The sequence below is a fragment of the Leptonychotes weddellii genome, chromosome 10 (assembly GCF_054177405.1).
Source record: "Leptonychotes weddellii isolate Sample4059 chromosome 10, ASM5417740v2, whole genome shotgun sequence".
Classification (NCBI taxonomy): domain Eukaryota; kingdom Metazoa; phylum Chordata; class Mammalia; order Carnivora; family Phocidae; genus Leptonychotes; species Leptonychotes weddellii.
Window position 1 is genome coordinate 53,153,890 of NC_138378.1, and position 17,824 is coordinate 53,171,713.

Genomic DNA, 17,824 nt, shown 5'->3' on the forward strand with positions numbered 1-17,824 from the left:
AAAAAAAAAAAAGAAGATAGTAGGAAGGGGAAAATGAAGGGGGGGAATCAGAGGGGGAGACAAACCATGAGAGACTATGGACTCAGAAACAAACTGAGGGTTCTGGGGGGGGGGATGGGTTAGCCTGGTGATGAGTATTAAAGAGGGCATGTATTGAATGGTTCACGAGGTGTTATACGCAAACAATGAATCATGGAACACTACATCAAAAACTAATGATGTAATGTATGGTGATTAACATAACATAATAAAATAAAATTTAAAAAAAAAAGAAAAATGGCTTTGGCACATTTATAATTGCTCTGTTAGAAACCTGCTTACACATAGTTATAGCATTGCACAGATCCTGACTGAAATTCCTGAATGAAATCACTGATTCTTCTGCAATCATTAATATACTCCTGTGTAATATTTCCAAAAAGGAAGATACAATCAGGAAATCACATCTTAATTTGAGTTCTTATGATTGTATTTACATGAGTCATTCTAGTTCAAGGTCAGAGTGAAGATCATTGAGCTTTTGAAAGACTTTGTGGTGTTTAACATGTTGCATTCAATGAGATTTTTGAACGGATATATTTCTACCACACTTAAGTGTTTTAATTTAATATTTACAAGTTGCTTCCACTGGTCTCCTGTTTTCAGCACATACAACCCCCACATGAAAGAAAGCTAATTCAGAATAAACAGAACTGATCATTTAATAATAATAATGTATGTAAATAATATATAATAATAATAGATTTGTTAGGAATGTGTCAAATTAATTACCTTCAAAAGTGAAAAATTCATGTTGATCACTCATGAGAAAAATAAGTACATTTCATAGCTAAGACAAATTTTTGTTAGTATGGATAAAAATGAGAATTAGGAAAAAATATCTTAAGTATCTTTGTGAGTTACAGACAGAGTGAGTTGATAATCAACATCTATAATGTTCAACTCATTTTTTAAATTAAGTTGATGTTAATTTATTGCTGCATACAAAAAATACAGAACTGTATAACTCTAGAAAATGTGAAGTGTCACATACATTGTTTTAGGAGTACAATTTGACTTTCTTTGTTAAATAGTCTACAAAATAACCTATGTTATGAAAAATCTATTCTTCATTCCTTCCCCATTGTTTTGTCTTACCATGTTTTCAATGAATCACTGAAAAATACATGGAAATGTATTTTAGAGCATTTTATGGAGTACATTGATTAAACAGTTTTCATGGGTAATTTTAATATTGTTTTTGAGATAGTTATTGGTAATATAAGTTCCAAGATGACTTTTTTTACATCCTCAAAAATAATGCAGTAATGGTCAAGATCAGTCTCAGACTTAAACACTTATTTCTGTGGTCTGCTTCTTCACTCCACAGATCCTAACGATTCCTGTGAAGGCTGTAATTGCAGTGGGTTCGCTGACTTGCTTCCCAAAACATATGGTTCTTCCACCTTCCTTTCCAGTAAGAGATTTAATTTGTAGATTTTTTTTATAATTTTTTTCCTTTGCCTTTACCTCTGTGTTCCTAGAATCCAACAGTAAAGTCAGTTATTCTTTATTCGTAGCTTATTTTAAGGTAAGACATTGAACCAGGTTCCATAGGAGGTATAAAGAGGAATAAGAAATAGTCCCTTCTTTCAAAAAGTTTTCTATCTAGATTGGGAAATGAGCCAATGATTCATAAATGAAAAGCAGGATGTAGAAATTGCCCTAAAAGGTGTAAAAATGAAGTGCTGTGAGTGAAATACACATGTAGTTGATGAAGGTGCATGTGAGCTGCCTTAGAATTTCTTTTGGCAAGATAGATAGGGATGGTAAGAACTTGCATCAGGTCCCTGGTATCAACCTGAAGGCACAGAGGCAGTAAAGTCTGAGGTGGCTTTACATGGCAGTGAGTTGCCCAGTTTGACAAGAATAGAGGGAAATTTTAAGAGAAGGTGAAATGACATGTTGGAGTGATAGCGTGAAAAAAACAATGCATTTAGTCCATGAAAATCTAAAGTTTTTAAGCAGAGCCTTGACATCATTAGAGCTGAGCTTTAAACATTGTTTCTCTGGCAGAAGTAAATATAGGGTGCACAAGGAAGTGATAGTAGAGTGCCTGAGGCCAATTCAGGGACTCTGTTCATACTCCATATGAGTAGTGTCAAGAGGACGTTTGAGCTTAGGGCACTGGCAAAGGCAGTAAAGCCCTTTCATACCTCTAAGCCTTGGCTGTTAGTCTGTCTTGAATGCCCTTCTTCTTCCCCTACTGTCAAAGAACTACACATCTTCCAAGATTCAATTCCATGTCATCTCCTCTCTGAAGATTTCTTGACTCCACTGGACAGTTACTAAATGTTACATGTGTGATCTTGGAATGATTTTATTTATTTTTTTTTTTGAAGATTATTTATTTGACACAGAGACAGAGAGAGACAGACAGAGAGCACAAGCAGGGGGAGCAGCAGAGGGAGAGAGAGAAGCAGGCTCTCCGCTGAGCAGGGATCCTGATGCGGGGCTCGATCCCAGGACCTCGAGATCATGACCTGAGCCAAAGGCAGATGCTTAACCGACTGAGCCACCCACGCACCCCTTGGAATGATTTTAAATTACTCTCTTGTAGCAGGCCTCACATGCGCTTTAAATATTGCCTTATGTGTTGGTCTTCCCAGTGAGACTGAGATCCTCTAGGAAAGGGATAAGGGATCTTTTATCCCCAAGCAGGCAGTTACTAGGTAATGAGAGCTTAGGCAAGAGACATTTCAGATTTGAACTGTGCTTGAATATCCTGACAAGGTCCTATTAATTCTTTATTCGTAGCTTATTTTAAGGTAAGACATTGAACCAGGTTCCATAGGAGGTATAAAGAGGAATAAGAAATAGTCCCTTCTTTCAAAAAGTTTTCTATCTAGATTGGGAAATGAGCCAATGATTCATAAATGAAAAGCAGGATGTAGAAATTGGTATGTAGAAGCAGGTATGGGTAGGGTAGATAGAGTCAAAAATATGACTTAGAGTTTGAACCTAGAGAATAAAGAGAAAAGAAATGGGGAAACCAAGAGACCACCACAGCCTTTTGCAGGAAGGTGTTGTGGTCAGTTCAGGAGACTTGGGGGCAAATGTAGAAGTGTCCCTTACCCTGTAGAAGGAGATGTGGTGGTTTATGAGAAAACAGTACGTTGTAAAAATCTTAATGCTATATACAATAAAACCTAAATTTAGAATTTAGTACCTTAAAAAGATCAATTTTGAGTTCATAGGTTCAGCATATTTGATTAATTAAATCTTTGTCTTGTCATTCCACTTTGCACTGACTGTATAGAACTCAACTTCATTATTTATCCAAAAAGATCTTGTTCCTTTCTTCAACTGCCTTTTCAATCAGTGATCTCCTTAAACAAAGCATAAATACTGGAAGGGAATAATTGAGTAGATGACACAGTGAAAGGCCCATGAATGGTAATTCAGAAAGCATCTGTATAAAAAAAAGGTGTTGATTTTGAACAAAGTAGGATCAAACTTTTAGATATCCTCAGATGGCTTACATTACCAGATTATTTACTTAGAATCACAAATTAACTTGATTTTACTACCTTAGTCAGGCTGTTATAACAAATTACCATAGCCTGGGTGGCTTAAACAACAAGCATTTATTTCTCACAGTTCTGAATGCGGGGAAGCCCAAGATCAAAGCACCGGGCAGATCCGGTGTATGGGTGTTATCAGTGAGGGCATTCTTCCTGGTTTTGCAAATGGCTGTCTTCTCACTATAGCCTCACATAACCGGAAGAGCAGGGAGGCAAGGCAAGCGCTTTTGTCTCTCCTTTTAAGGTCATTAATCCCATTCATTAGGGCTTCACCCTTATGACCTAATCACCTCCCAAAAGCCCCACCTCTAATAATATTACGGTGAGGGTTAGAATTTCAACATATGAATGAGGGGAGGGGAGGGGTTCACATTCATTCCATAACAGTCACCTGATTCTGTAAAATCTCTTGTCCAGTGGAGTATACTAGCGCCAATTGAAGCATACAGTACATCCAAATTAGCATTTCAAGGACTTGTGGTTTAATACTTAATATTTGAATACCATCATAAAATGAACTTTTGTATCTGTTACCTATTTTGACCCACCCACCCGGCCACACACACGCACGCGCGCGCGCGCGCACACACACACACACACACTCCTGAGAGACAAGGCATGGACTTGAGCAAAGTGATTATTACCGGTGCATGCCATGAAGACACAGCTGGTTAGATGCCAGGCTTGGGCTATCAAAGGCCTTGTGCTTCCTGCTCCTGTGTTCTCCCCGTCACAGCAGCATGCCCGACCTCTGATACCTTTCTGCTATGTTTCCCTCTAGCTGGGCTGCAAATGATGAGTGTTACTTTTTTTTTTTTTTTTTAAGATTTATTTATTTATTTATTTGACAGAAAGAGAGACACAGCAAGAGAGGGAGCACAAGCAGGGGGAGTGGGAGAGGGAGAAGCAGGCTTCCCGCTGAGCAGGGAGCCCGATGCGGGGCTCGAACCCAGGACCCTGAGATCATGACCTGAGCCGAAGGCAGATGCTTAATGACTGAGGCACCCAGACACCCCGATGAGTGTTACTTTTAACCTCACTCTCATTCAACTCTTTTTTCTGTGCACTCTCTTAACTTCTGTGTCTTCTAATACCAGATATTAGCCCAGTGGGTATGGTCATTTTCGAGACTTCTTCAAATGACTAGGAATCAGATTATAAGATAAAATTCTGTACTCAAAGGAAAGTAAAGATTATAATATAATTCTTATTGTGGATCATTTAAATCATTTAATTTTTTACTTAAAATTTGATACGCTATCATAGGGAGAAGCATGCAGCTGATAAGAGCAATCATTGCTCATCTGGTGATTTAATCTGTCTGCTGTGTTAATGAGATATTTGATACCCTGTATTTTTAGAAGATGTCTGATTTCTTTTTGGCACAAATGATATTTTTCTTTTAAAAAGAAAATACTTCTAAGTAAAATAAATCTGATTTTTTTTTTGTCTTGTCTTGTTTGGCTTTTGATTTTAGAACTAAATTATTTCATCCTGAATTTGGATACTTTGAGGGCAGTCTGGCCTTGGCGTAAACAAACCTTGCTTAACAAACTGACAATGACCATTTCCTTTATTCAAAGCTATCTCTGTTTGTCACCTTTGTTGGTAGCCTCATTATTTTAACATCAAACATGAATGTTTTTCTTACTTTCTTATTTCATTTTCACAAGATTACAGAGATTTGTCCTACTAATTTTTGTATAACAGGCCGTGAAAACAACAAATATACACACACACACACACACACACACACACACATAAGTATAGATATATTTGGGAGGGCTCTGATTACAAAATTAGAGATTATCAAGTGATAAAAATTCTAAGTGTCTTTTGGGGTTTGGTTTCTGAAAAATATGTCAGCTCTAAATTGTGTGTTCTTAAGAAAATCCAACCATATACTAATGAGTTTGTTTGTTTGTTTTCTTCAGGGGAAAATAGTTCATCAAAGCTTAAATATTATGAATTCCTTCTCACAGAAGGTAAAGATACAACAAATACGATCTTTGTCAGAAGATGTGCGATTTTACTACAAACGATTACGGGGCAATAAGGAAGACTTGGAGCCAGGAAAAAAGTCAAAGGTTTGAGAACATTGTATTTGAGGATTCCCATCTGTTAGTATTGTGTTACTGTGACCTTCTGTGGATTTGGGATTCATGGTTCTCCTGTGCCTCTTTGTAGATTGCAAACATTTATTTTGATCCTGGACTGCAGTGTGGGGATCATTGCTATGTTGGCTTGCCTTTTCTATCCAAATGTAAGTTAACTTGCTGTTCTCTCTCATCCCCTTCACTCCACCCAAAATATTCTTTGATGAAAGGCTGCCACTTTCAAAGTCCATCTCTATCCCTTGGTACTATGGAAATCATCTGAGGGGAAATTGACAAGTGGATATAGATTATAGGGCTGAATTTGTCATAATGTATGTTTCCTTGTTTTAGCTGAACCCAAAGTACAGCCTGGTGTAGCCATGCAGGAAGACACTTGGGATGCTGACTGGGATTTGCATCAAAGCCTATTCAAAGGATGGATGGGAATAAAGGAAAATTCAGGTCATAGGTGGGTGGTTTTACTTTAAGTATGTTTAGCTATCTTTACAAGTTTGAAATGTCTCTGTTGATACTACTTTCTAAATGTTACTCTTAAATTAGGTTCTTTTACTTCTCTATAGCTAAGAAAATAACGCCTCATCTTCAGAAAATTATTAATAAGGCATCTTGAATTGCCATTTTAATTGCATGTTGCTCAGAAATATACACACTACCATTTTTCTCTTTTCTCCCGTGCTCTAGATACTTCCTTAAAATCAAAGAACTATTTGAAGTTATCTTTATAGAGGATGCATACACTGTTCACCTTAGATACAGCCATTTGCGTAAGAAAGTTTTTACCTACCACTGACCTCTGGTAAAAGCAAAGAAAACATTTCCTAGGTTTAAGTCTACAGTGGAGACCAAGTGTCCATTTGCTCATTGTGAAAAGAACTGCCTCCTCCCTTTCCAAGTGCTGAGCCCTTAGGGGGCACCCAGAGCCCAGTTCACTAAGGCTCAACCATACGTCATTGGCAGGCAGAAAACATGCTAATGACAAATCACTACCATACCTGGATTCAAAAGCAGAAACACACTTCCTCAGCACTGTAGAAGTACGATCTTTCTTGTGCTCCAGAAGAGAATTTGATTAGAATATTGATAATATAATGACTGATAAAACTGATCGTCTTCACTTGGCTATTTTGGATGTATTTATCAGTATCAAAATAATTTATAGTACTATAAATTTTTCAAACCATTAGTGATTGAATCTGAGGGTTTCATTTATCTGAGCTATCTACTATCAAAAGTTTTCTTAAGGCAAAAGAGTTAAATTTCTACTTTAAAGTGGTGAAAATAAGTAGAGAGGGACCTCTAATGAACTCACTAGTTCTTCGTCCCCTACATTTCCATCACAGACCTTACAATGTATAGACAGTCTCCAAATGTTAACATTATGAATAGATAACTTGGAGCGTTGCTGAGGAACCTCTTCACCTCCCACCCACCAAAACCTGTACCTTCCTCCTTGTGTGCCCACCACTCCACAGCCAAGAAGCTGGGCTTCCCGTCTGCCCCATAGCATCATGTCCCAGGTGCACAGTGACTGTGGCATTCTCCCTGCTCCTGCCTTTGTGTTACCTTGTCACTGTGCGTGTTAAAGAGAATTTCTGTTCCTGCCTTATAAAACCTGTACTCTTACCAATACTAGAGTATCACAATTCAGTAGTGTTGTGGGTTAAAGTAGGCTTCAGTGTTTGGGCCCAGGGACCTTAGCCCTGTGTGTAATATTGTTTCCTTAGGGAATATGTTCTTGAGTTCTAAACATCTGGCTTATGAATACTGGTAAGTAGGGAAATATTCAAATGAGGTCCTGAATATTGCTGATAACTTTACATACATCTGCACAAAACCCTCATATGTATTACCACTTCAGCTGACATCTTCATTGCATATCAAGATTGTCCTTCATTTTTTTTTTTTTTTACCTCGTGGGGAAAAAGCCATATGCACTGCCTTCTCATAAGTTCTACTGATGAATATTCATCAGGGCCCTTTCTAGGTCTTTCCACTAGCCTGCAAGATCCTTTAGGATCCCTTAACACCATATGTTATCTGTCCTTCACATATTCAGTACAAAAACAACACAGGTGATGAGTGATAGAGACTTTGGCAACTCCTTGTGCCAAAACAGAGACATCTTTATACATGTCTATTAAAAGCGTAATAAAATGTCAAAACAAATAAACCTGTACTTATTCCGGGCCAGAATAAAATTTCTCAAGTATACAAGCCTAATAGAATTTCTTATATTCAGAAAACTCAAATATTTCATTTTGATATAGTAACTAACAAATTATTTTTTTCTAGATTGAGTGCTTTATTTGAAGTAAATACAGACCTTCAAAAAAATATACTATCAAAAATCACTGCTGAGCTCTCCTGGCCTTCTATAATTAGCTCACCCCGACACTTGAAATTTCCACTTACTAATACAAACTGCTCCTCAGTAAGTATTCAGAGTGACATTGATTTTTGGAAATTCATAATAGTGCTATAAAGTATCTACTCTTACTTTTAACTATGGAAACCTTTCATTTACTGTTTTGTTAACTTTGTTTAAGGAAGAAGAGATTACTTTAGAAAATCCTGCAGATGTTCCTGTCTATATTCAATTTATTCCTCTGGCTTTGTATTCGAATCCTTCAGTCTTTGTAGATAAGTTAATATCAAGGTAAGCACTGCTTTAAATAATCAAAATGTTCTATATTAGCATTGAATTCTTATTTTACATATTTAAAACTTTATTGAAGCTTATACAGTAATAGATTGGGCTTAGAGAAATTCTAGATCCGTAATTAAAATTAAGAGGACATTCTGGGGAAAGATACTGATAATGCGTTAAGTATCTAAAAGAGTTTTCAGTTTAAGACAAGAAAAAGTAATGTTGAACTCCTTTCTAAATAAAAATATAAAAAAGTGAAAGATTATAAAGAGAAAGCAAGTGGAACCTTTTAAATATTTTAGTTTTAAAAAATGAACAAGGGGCGCTTGGGTGGCTCAGTCGTTAAGCATCTGCCTTCGGCTCAGGTCATGATCCCAGGGTCCTGGGATCGACCCTCCGCATCAGGCTCCCTACTCCACGGGAAGCCTGCTTCTCCCTCTCCCACTCCCCCTGCTTGTGTTCCCTCTCTCGCTGTGTCTCTGTCTCTGTCAAATAAATAAATAAAATCTTTTTTAAAAAGTTTTTTTTTAATTTTTTTTAAATAAAAAAAAAAATGAACAAAATATTAACTATAAGTTGTGGCCTCTAATTTTTGGAAGGCTATTCATCTGATAATATTGACCTCAGAATCTGCCAAAAGGTAATTTGCAAATAAAGTACAAACTTGATAATTACGCTAATTACCCTTTAATTATGATGCTGTTTATGAAGAAATATATGTACTTTTTTTTATTTTAGGTTTAACTTGAGTAAGGTGGCAAAGATTGATTTAAGAACACTAGAATTCCAAGTCTTCAGAAACAGTGTAAGTATGCAAGCTTCATACTATCCCAAAGAAATAACTCTATGATATGATCAGTGCAAATGTGGAGGAAAACTATTGACTTATCCTTAAATTTGTCTGAAGAGCAAGTTACTGAAGAAGCCAGGGCAGTCCAATAATTATTTTAGAGGCAAAAAAACCCAGGAGGAATGGATGGGATTTAGATCAACATGAGGCACACTGGGTAGAAGGTTCCTGTTTGCAGGCATCACTTCTTGAGTCCATAAAGGTTTATAATAATGGCTACCAGAAACCCTGAGAATATATAAATGAGGTATATATTAACATAATTTATTTTGATTAAGCTTCAAAATTTTGAGCTTGATCATTTAACTGTTTATTTTGAATACTTCCAAATAAAATTGTAAGCTCCGTTAATGCCAGACCCATAGTTGTTGAACAGATTAAACAAACTCATGGGAAGCCCTTCAAATGGTTCCTTGGTGTGTAGGAAGACTGTGGTGAATGTTGACTAGATAAGTCAGCCTGTGGCTAAGTAGTTCAGGAAAGAAAAGCAGTGGCAAGGTTTTCAGTATTTGGGGGCTGTATTGAAGAATGCTTCCCAGTATTGCATGAGCATCCAGTATGTGTCAGCATTACACCAGGTACATTCACATTGATAATTTCATGTAATCATTACAAGCAGCCAGGCTGAGCAGTTACTAACGATCCCAAGGGGAAAAACAAGGCTCAGGAAAAGGAAGGAACTTGCCCAAGTTCATACCTGTGATAACTGGCAGGGCCAAATTCAGGTCTAGTTCCCTCAGATCCCAGAGCCCTCGCCCATGCTGTCATGCCACATGGTCATTGCTGATTAGGGGTCCCGAATTAGCCTGCCAAGCCAGATATTCTGTAGTTCTTGAAATACTTGTGTTCTTTCCCATAGTTTTGTGTTTTAGTCTGTAAGGCATGTATTAGCTAAACCTTCGTAGAATAGTAGGTTTTTATACTGTCTGTAAGTCAATTTTGTATAAGAAAGTAATTTTCAATATATCTTTTTTCTGCCAAATAATGGAACACCAGACTGAAATGTAGACAGTCATATATTCTAGTCTCATGCCCTTCTCTTGGAATCTTTTCATGGTCGGTTTTTTCCATGCATAAAATGACAACCTAATAAGCTCAAGGATTTCTAGATTCCAAATCATTAGAAAGCTCAATAATCAGAAATTCCTTTTGCTCTGCTTTTATAAGGGAGGAAATACACATAAGTAAATGAGCTAATATTTACCTTTTTTCTTATCAAGTACAAGTTCTTTAGTGTTATTTACAAGGTATAAAACACTGAAGTGTAGGCACTATGAGAGGTAGGAAGATGAATAAGAATACTCTAGATCTGGGGCACCTGGGTGGCTCGGTCATGATCCCAGGGTCCTGGGATCGAGCCCCGCATCGGGCTCCCTGCTCCACGGGAAGCCTGCTTCTCCCTCTCCCACTCCCCCTGCTTGTGTTCCCTCTCTCGCTGTCCTCTCTCTCTGTCAAATAAATAAAATCTTTAAAAAAAAAAAAAGAATAATCTAGATCTCAGACATGTATTTTAAATATAAAATTCTAGGTCTTAGGGTAAAGTCAGGATAAATTTTATCACAGTTATCTGTAGTGGTTATAAAACCTATGGTTTTCAATGGATTATGGATCACCACATCAAAAACCAGTGGTGTATTGTATAGTGACTAACATAACATAATAAAATTTAAAAAAATAATAAATAATAAAAAAAATAAAACCTATGATTTTCAAAGTATTTGGTCTCAGGACTCCTTTACAGTCTTAAAATTATTCATGACTCTGAAGAGGTTTTTTGTTCATGTGGGTTACATCTGTCAGTATTTACCATATTAATTAAAACTGAGAGATCTTTTCTATAAAAGGTATATGAAAAGATGTTCAGCATCACTAATCATTAGGGAAATGCAAATGAAAACCACTATAAGATATCATCTTACACCTGTTAGAATGGCTATTACCAAAAAGACCAGATATAACAAATGCTGGTGTGGATGTGGAAGAAGAGTAGGAATATAAATTGGTACAACCACTATGGAAGACAGCATAGAGGATCCTCAAAAAATTAAAAATAGAACTACTGTATGAGCCAGCAATTCCACTTCTGGGAATATATCCAAAGGAAACAAAAACACTAACTCAAGATATGCATACCCCCGTGCTCATTGCAGCATTATTTATAATAGCCAAGGCATGGAAAAAGTCTAAGTGTCCATCAATGAGTGAATGGATAAAGAACTTGTAGTGTGTGTGTGTGTGTGTGTATACACACATACACAATGGAATGTTATTCAGCCAAAAAAACAAGGAAATCCTACCATTTATGACAACATGGAGGACCTTGAAGGTATTATGCCAAGTAAAATAAGCAGAGAAAGGCAGTACTATATCTCACTTATATGTGGAATCTAAAAAAGAAAAAAACCCAAACTCCTAGAAAAAGAGATCAGACTTGCGGTTACAGAGGTAGAGGGGTGAGGGGAGAGGGAATTGGAGAGAAGTGGTCAAAAGGTATAAACTTCCAGGTACAGGACGAGTAAGTGCTAAGGATTTGATGTACAACGTGTTGACTAGAGCACTGCTGTATAATAGATGTTAAGAGAGTAATCCTAAGAGTTCTCATCACAACGAGAAAATTTTTTTCCTTTTATTCTTCTTTCATTCTTTTCACTGTATCTGTATGAGAAGGTGGATGCTGGCTGAACCTGTTGTAGTAATCATTTTACAATATATGTAAATGAGACTGTTGTGTCTTAAACTTACACAGCGATGTATGTCAATTATTTCTCAAAACTGGGAAAAAACAGAGATCTTTAAAATATTGATTTGATTCATATAAAGTAATAATAATAAACTCATTCCATTTTAACATTGATAACATAAAAATTTAAAATAGCTGTATTTTCCCAAAAAGACTTTTTGCAAGAAGAGCAGATTGTTTTACATTTTTACAGATCTCTTTAATGGCTCTCAGACCTAATAGATAGATTTCCACTGCTTCTACATTTAGTTTTTCATGATATATTTTTTTGGTTGAAGTATATGACAAATATCTGACCTGACCTGGCACAGAGATGTAGTTACAAAAAAAGAGTATCTTAATTGCCTTTTTAATTAATTCTAACAGCATGCATCAGTCATTCGGAAAATATTGGTTCACCAAGATAGGCAGAGCTTCCAAATGTTGACATGATTCATTCTGCAAAATCCCAAAAAATCATATTCAGTAGTTTTTCCTTAATTGGACAGATGCACTTCATTTTTGTGAAAATGTCTACCAAATACCCAAGTCTGAACAACCACAGATTGACTGTCAATCATTCTTTCAACTATACATGGTTTTCCATGAGAAAAACAGCTATAATTCAGTTTGCATCTCAAATGGTAGCTTTTCAAGACAACATGGTGCTTCAGTAAGCAGCAGGAGTGCTTTATGCATACTTCCCATTTTATCAGACAATACTAAAAGTGCACATGCCCAAAGATTGAGATTTATTAAGATTAATATCGTTAACTGCTTAATCAGTAAGAATTTTTTTTTTGCAAGTACATGGCAGTGAAGAAGACAGTAGCTATAGGGAAGTTAGATACCACTGTCTTACTTTAAGCTGAAGGGTCAGTTGTTTTACCCGCCGTTGATTTGCTGACCGCTGGTGCAAATGTCAACACAGTGGAAAAGGCAGATAGCATCTGTCAGTGTTATGAAGGTAATTTTGACATCATGGATATCCTGAAAAGATTCTGAGATCCCTGAGGGTCCCATTGGTCACTCTGTAAAGAGCCACTACTACAGAATTATTGAGAATTAATTGAGGCCTTAATGATATCCGTGAGGCATCACAACATCCTCAAATGTTTGCCAAGTCATCAGAGTTTAAATTAGGTAGTGTTTATTGGGAATATATGTATGGTATATAATGTGTCCATCAATTACTCAGAATAGTTTATCTTAAAGAGAACTTATTGACCAACCACTTTGGAGCAGTCAGGATATTCTGTTATCCTAGTAGACATTGACAGAGAAGAATGTTAGATGCAGAAGAAAGTGTTTTGCCTCAGAAGCATGAGTTAAAAAGTAGTGGCTCCATTAAGTCTACTGACTGTAAGTTATGTTTGTAGAATCATGCTAACACAGGTAGATAGATTATTTATCTATCTATTTATCTATCTATCTATCTACCTAAAACATATCTAGATATGTTTTAAACCTAACTATGCCAAGTAGAGCTGAAAGTCATGCAAACCTCACTCCCCTTCCACATGTTAGCAGAGCTGTGAAGAGCAGTGGACATTTGTAGCCAAGTGTTGCCAACCCTTCCCCCCAAAAAAGTTTAAACTTAATGTTGCTTAAAAATCAGAACAGTGTATCCTTAAGTGTGAACTATGATATTTTTAATAAAAAATGAATACTTAAATCTTACCTGTAACTGGCTGTCAAGAAGCCATCTTTTGGTTATTAAACTAAGCTCTTATTTAAACTTTCAGTCATAAAGTGTTAAACAGTAATTATGTGCTGAGCTTTCAAAATAAAATTCAAAGATAGATTGATATGAGTTGGAAATATTTTTACAAATAAAAAAAATCGGAGACACCCTGAAGACCCTTCAGCTGATACCCATCAGAGGGGGAAGGAGCAGGAAAACTGGCTGAAAGTGGGAACAGCAACCATAGGACTTCGGGGTGCTGGGTGCTGGTTGCACACCTGTTTGCTTTGTGCTAAAACATTTGAGCTATGCTTCTTAGCTTTGTGTCCTTTTTATATACGTGTATTACATTTCAAAATTTTTTAATGTTAAAAGTAAAAAGACTTCTATACAAAAACAAATGCTAGTACAAATAATGGGGACTTTGGTGATGTGGGGATCAAAGCCCTTTTGGGGACTTAATGCACAATGAGAAGGGTCATCACTGGTTGCCCACTTCTGTTTGCAAGCTAACTAATATCTAAATCATGAGGAGTGAAATTGTTCACACATTTAATCAATTCAGGAAACTAGTACTGGACTGTGGGTGGGGTAAACTATAAAACTTCTATCCAGAGAATATAGTAGTAACTTCTCTTGTTTACCCAATGATTCAAGGCTCATCCACTGCAGAGTTCAACAGGATTTACAGAAGGCCTCTCTCGACATTTAATTTTAAACCTAATTTTAAAACCTGGAGAAAAGAAATCTGTCAAAGTAAAGTTTACTCCAATTCACAACAGAACTGTTTCTTCACTAATCATAATCAGGTAGTTTCTGTAATTCAAGTGTGCATTGATTTTTATTACTTTTTCAGAAGTCCTTACTTGATTTGTTTTAATATGTGTTTGTGTGTCTAATTTATTTAATAGGGTATTCACTTTGTCCAAAACACACACACAACATACCACACCTGATGAAATGTACCTCTGTGATTACGTTTATAACTTGAAAACCTGAATAGTGTTCTTACTGTACCATGTGTGACTCTTAAAAATGAAAAACTCATGCATCTCTCCGTGTAAAGATTTTTAAATTCTTAAAGTGTAAATGTTTCACTCTGAAGTTTAGTATATTCATTTCTACATGGTTTATAAAAAAAAAAAGTAAAAAATATAGATCAATTATCTATAATTTATTTATGTGAATTTGTAATTTATCATGCAAATTTAATGGGAGAAAATTCTGTATTTCTTGCATAGAAATAACCTGACTGTGGTGGATGCTGTGATGGTCCAAGGACAAGGAACAACTGAGAACTTAAGGGTGGCAGGCAAGCTTCCAGGTCCAGGGAGTTCCTTACGCTTTAAAATCACAGAAGCATTATTGAAAGATTGTACAGATAGTAAGTATTCCTAACAGTTTCAAGGGCACAACTTTCAGTGTTCACTTCCAAAAGTATAATTTCCCAAAAACGAACAGTATTTCTGTACATGCACATGTATATATTAGTGATGAATACTTAAGATTTTTAATGAAATACCCTGACTTGCTTTCAGAGTTGATTTGGATCTTCAAAGATTTAAAGGTTCAAACATGTTCGTTGCATGTCTTAGATGATTTACTCTGAGTACGAAAAATAAAGCATAATTAGGGGCACCTGGGTGGCTCAGTCAGTTAAGCATCTGCCTTCAGCTCAGGTCATGATCCCAGCGTCCTGGGATTGAGCCCCACGTCGGGCTCCCTGCTCAGTGAGGAGTCTGCTTCTCCCTCTCCCACTCCTCCTGCTTGTATTCCCTCTCTCACTATCTCTGTCAAATAAATAAAATCTTATAAAAAATAGAATAAAAAAATAAAGCATAATTAAATTTTTGCTATCTAAAATGACACAACAAAGTGGAGTACTTCCTGATAAAGTCTGGGTGCCAGCTAACCTCTTTGGCGTGAGGAGGTGGCTCATAATGTTCTGCATATATTTATGGTGAATGTCATAATCCTTTGGACCTGCAGCACATGCCAGCAAGATTTATATTCACTCTTGATTTTCTTTCCTTTAGGTTTGAAACTAAGAGAACCAAATTTCACATTGAAAAGAACATTTAAAGTAGAGAATACGGGGCAACTTCAGATTCACATAGAAACCATTGAAGTCAGTGGGTACTCATGTGAGGGATATGGCTTTAAAGTTGTTAATTGTCAAGAGTTTGCACTAAGCGCCAACGCCTCTAAAGACATAATCATACTGTAAGTATTTTCTTACGAGGTGTAATGAATCACTGGCTTCTCATCAACCTCAAACACTACAGTTGTTCAGACTGTGCAGAGATATGTTTTCATACTCACAAAAAAGGTCTTTATCCACAAATATGCTCATATGATTTGTTTCTATTTTATCTTCAGTTATTTCTTCATATCTTTGTTTTCAAAATTATGAAACTTCCTGTATATCCAAAGTGGATCAGATAATCTTAGAAACCGGTTTCAAAATTATTTCCAGGGTTGTGTTAAAGCATAAGGTTGTTGGTAGGAAATTGATTATAAATTCAGTCTCAGTAACAGAGCGGTCCCCGCATCACACATGTGCAGTTTTTCCATGTTCTACAATGGAGGAATGTGTAATGTTTTGGTCAGAAGACAGTGTTAATGCCTGTATCGGGAATAGCTGTAGCCTAGTTTAACAATTAATTGATAACTTCTTAGATTATAGGCTTTATATAATAAAATGTAACCTCTGTCCCCTTAATTGATAATTTCATGATCTTCAATGGACATTCAGTACATAATGATAATACTCATGTAAGGCTTAGTGCTTGGTACCTAAAGGTACAGTAGAGAATAAAACACCTTTCTTCAAGGTGCCAATCATCTGGTTGGAGAACATACGGTTAACAAAAAATAAAGATAAAATAATTAGGGCAGAAAGCAGTACTACAGGAGATGAAGAGAAGATCACCAGGGCTAGGATGGTTTTTGGTTGTGTGTATGTGTGTGTGTGTGTGTGTGTGTTTCTAAGGCATTATTGGGAATATATCCTGAGAGAAAAGAGTGGATTCAGATAAAGGAGAAAAGAAGAGGGAGGGAGAAAAGCTCAGAGAATGCTTCCTGAATTAATAATTATTCTGACTATTGTTCTTTTTCATGCAATTTCTCTAGTTACCAACAGAATATAGTTGTATTTGTTATTATCCTCGTAATAGGAAAATGCTTTCTCCATCTTAAAATGAAGAAGTTGAATAGAAATACCAAACTCTAGGGAGAGGGGGAAAAGATGGCGGAGGAGTAGGGGACCCTATTTCAACTGGTCCCCGGAATTGAGCTGGATATCTACCAGACCACTCTGAGCACCCACGAAACCAGCCTCAGATGTAAGAAGATCTGGATCTCTACAAACAGAATATCGCAGGCAGTTGGTTTTGAGGTACGAAGCAGAGAGCCGTGATTCCTCGGGCAGATATCGGAGGATAAACGCAGCAGGAGGGTGCCTGAACGTGGGGATCCTACAACGCCGGTGAGCGACAGCCTCACACGCTGCGGACGGGGCACAGACTCGCAGACCGGTGGTGTCGGGAAAGAACTTTAGGACAGCCCCTGAGGTGGAAAACCAGACCGGTGGGGTCGCGCGCACGCGAACCTCAGCCCCCCGGACAGAAACCTGGAGCGACAGTGGCGCGCACTCGAACTGCAGCCTCCGAGACAGAAACCCGGTGGGCCAGGGTCACACCGGTGAACTGCAACCCCGGGGGTGGAAACCCCAAGTGGCAGAGTTGTGCGCACGTGAATTGGGAGCGGCTGGCGGTTTTAGAAGCACAAAGGGCAGAAACGTGCCCCGACCTGGAGGCAGGACTGGGGGCACTGCGGAGGGGCACACAACCCAGGCCGCTGCAGTTTATAGCAGCGCGGACAGAAACGGAGACAGTGTGGCCTGGAGAGCTCACTGAAGAACAGACTGAGGTCTCTCTGCTCTGAGGCAGAGGGTTGGAAACTGTCTCTTCTGCTCTGACTTGCAGAAGAGACGCGGAAAACTGCCAGGGAAAGGCGCCAGAGAACAAAAGCCCCAAAGACTGATTCCCACTGAGCCCATCCCCTGCCACAGGGGCACAGGGCAACTCCACCCAAACAGGGTTGCCTGAGTAACAGCACGGCAGGCCCCTCCCCCAGACGACAGGCTGGGAAAACAAGAGGCCAGCAACCCTAAGGTCCCAAGAAAACAGGTGCATCTTGCTTGGGTTGTGGTCAATAATTTTGACTCTATACATTCCCTAAAA

At 37.5% G+C, this 17,824-nt stretch overlaps 1 protein-coding gene across 3 annotated transcripts in view; it reads left to right on the forward strand.

The window, feature by feature from the left end:
* Positions 1-17,824, forward strand: part of TMEM131 (transmembrane protein 131) — a 220,372-nt gene that overhangs the window by 169,626 nt on the left and 32,922 nt on the right. For all 3 annotated transcript variants that reach the window (XM_081833431.1, XM_081833432.1, XM_081833433.1), the window contains 10 exons: positions 1,370-1,456; positions 5,498-5,650; positions 5,751-5,826; positions 6,011-6,128; positions 7,973-8,111; positions 8,227-8,336; positions 9,066-9,132; positions 14,238-14,389; positions 14,822-14,964; positions 15,617-15,803. In XM_081833431.1, coding sequence (XP_081689557.1) covers positions 1,370-1,456; positions 5,498-5,650; positions 5,751-5,826; positions 6,011-6,128; positions 7,973-8,111; positions 8,227-8,336; positions 9,066-9,132; positions 14,238-14,389; positions 14,822-14,964; positions 15,617-15,803 — 1,232 coding nt within the window. The remainder of the gene's footprint in view (positions 1-1,369; positions 1,457-5,497; positions 5,651-5,750; positions 5,827-6,010; positions 6,129-7,972; positions 8,112-8,226; positions 8,337-9,065; positions 9,133-14,237; positions 14,390-14,821; positions 14,965-15,616; positions 15,804-17,824) is intronic.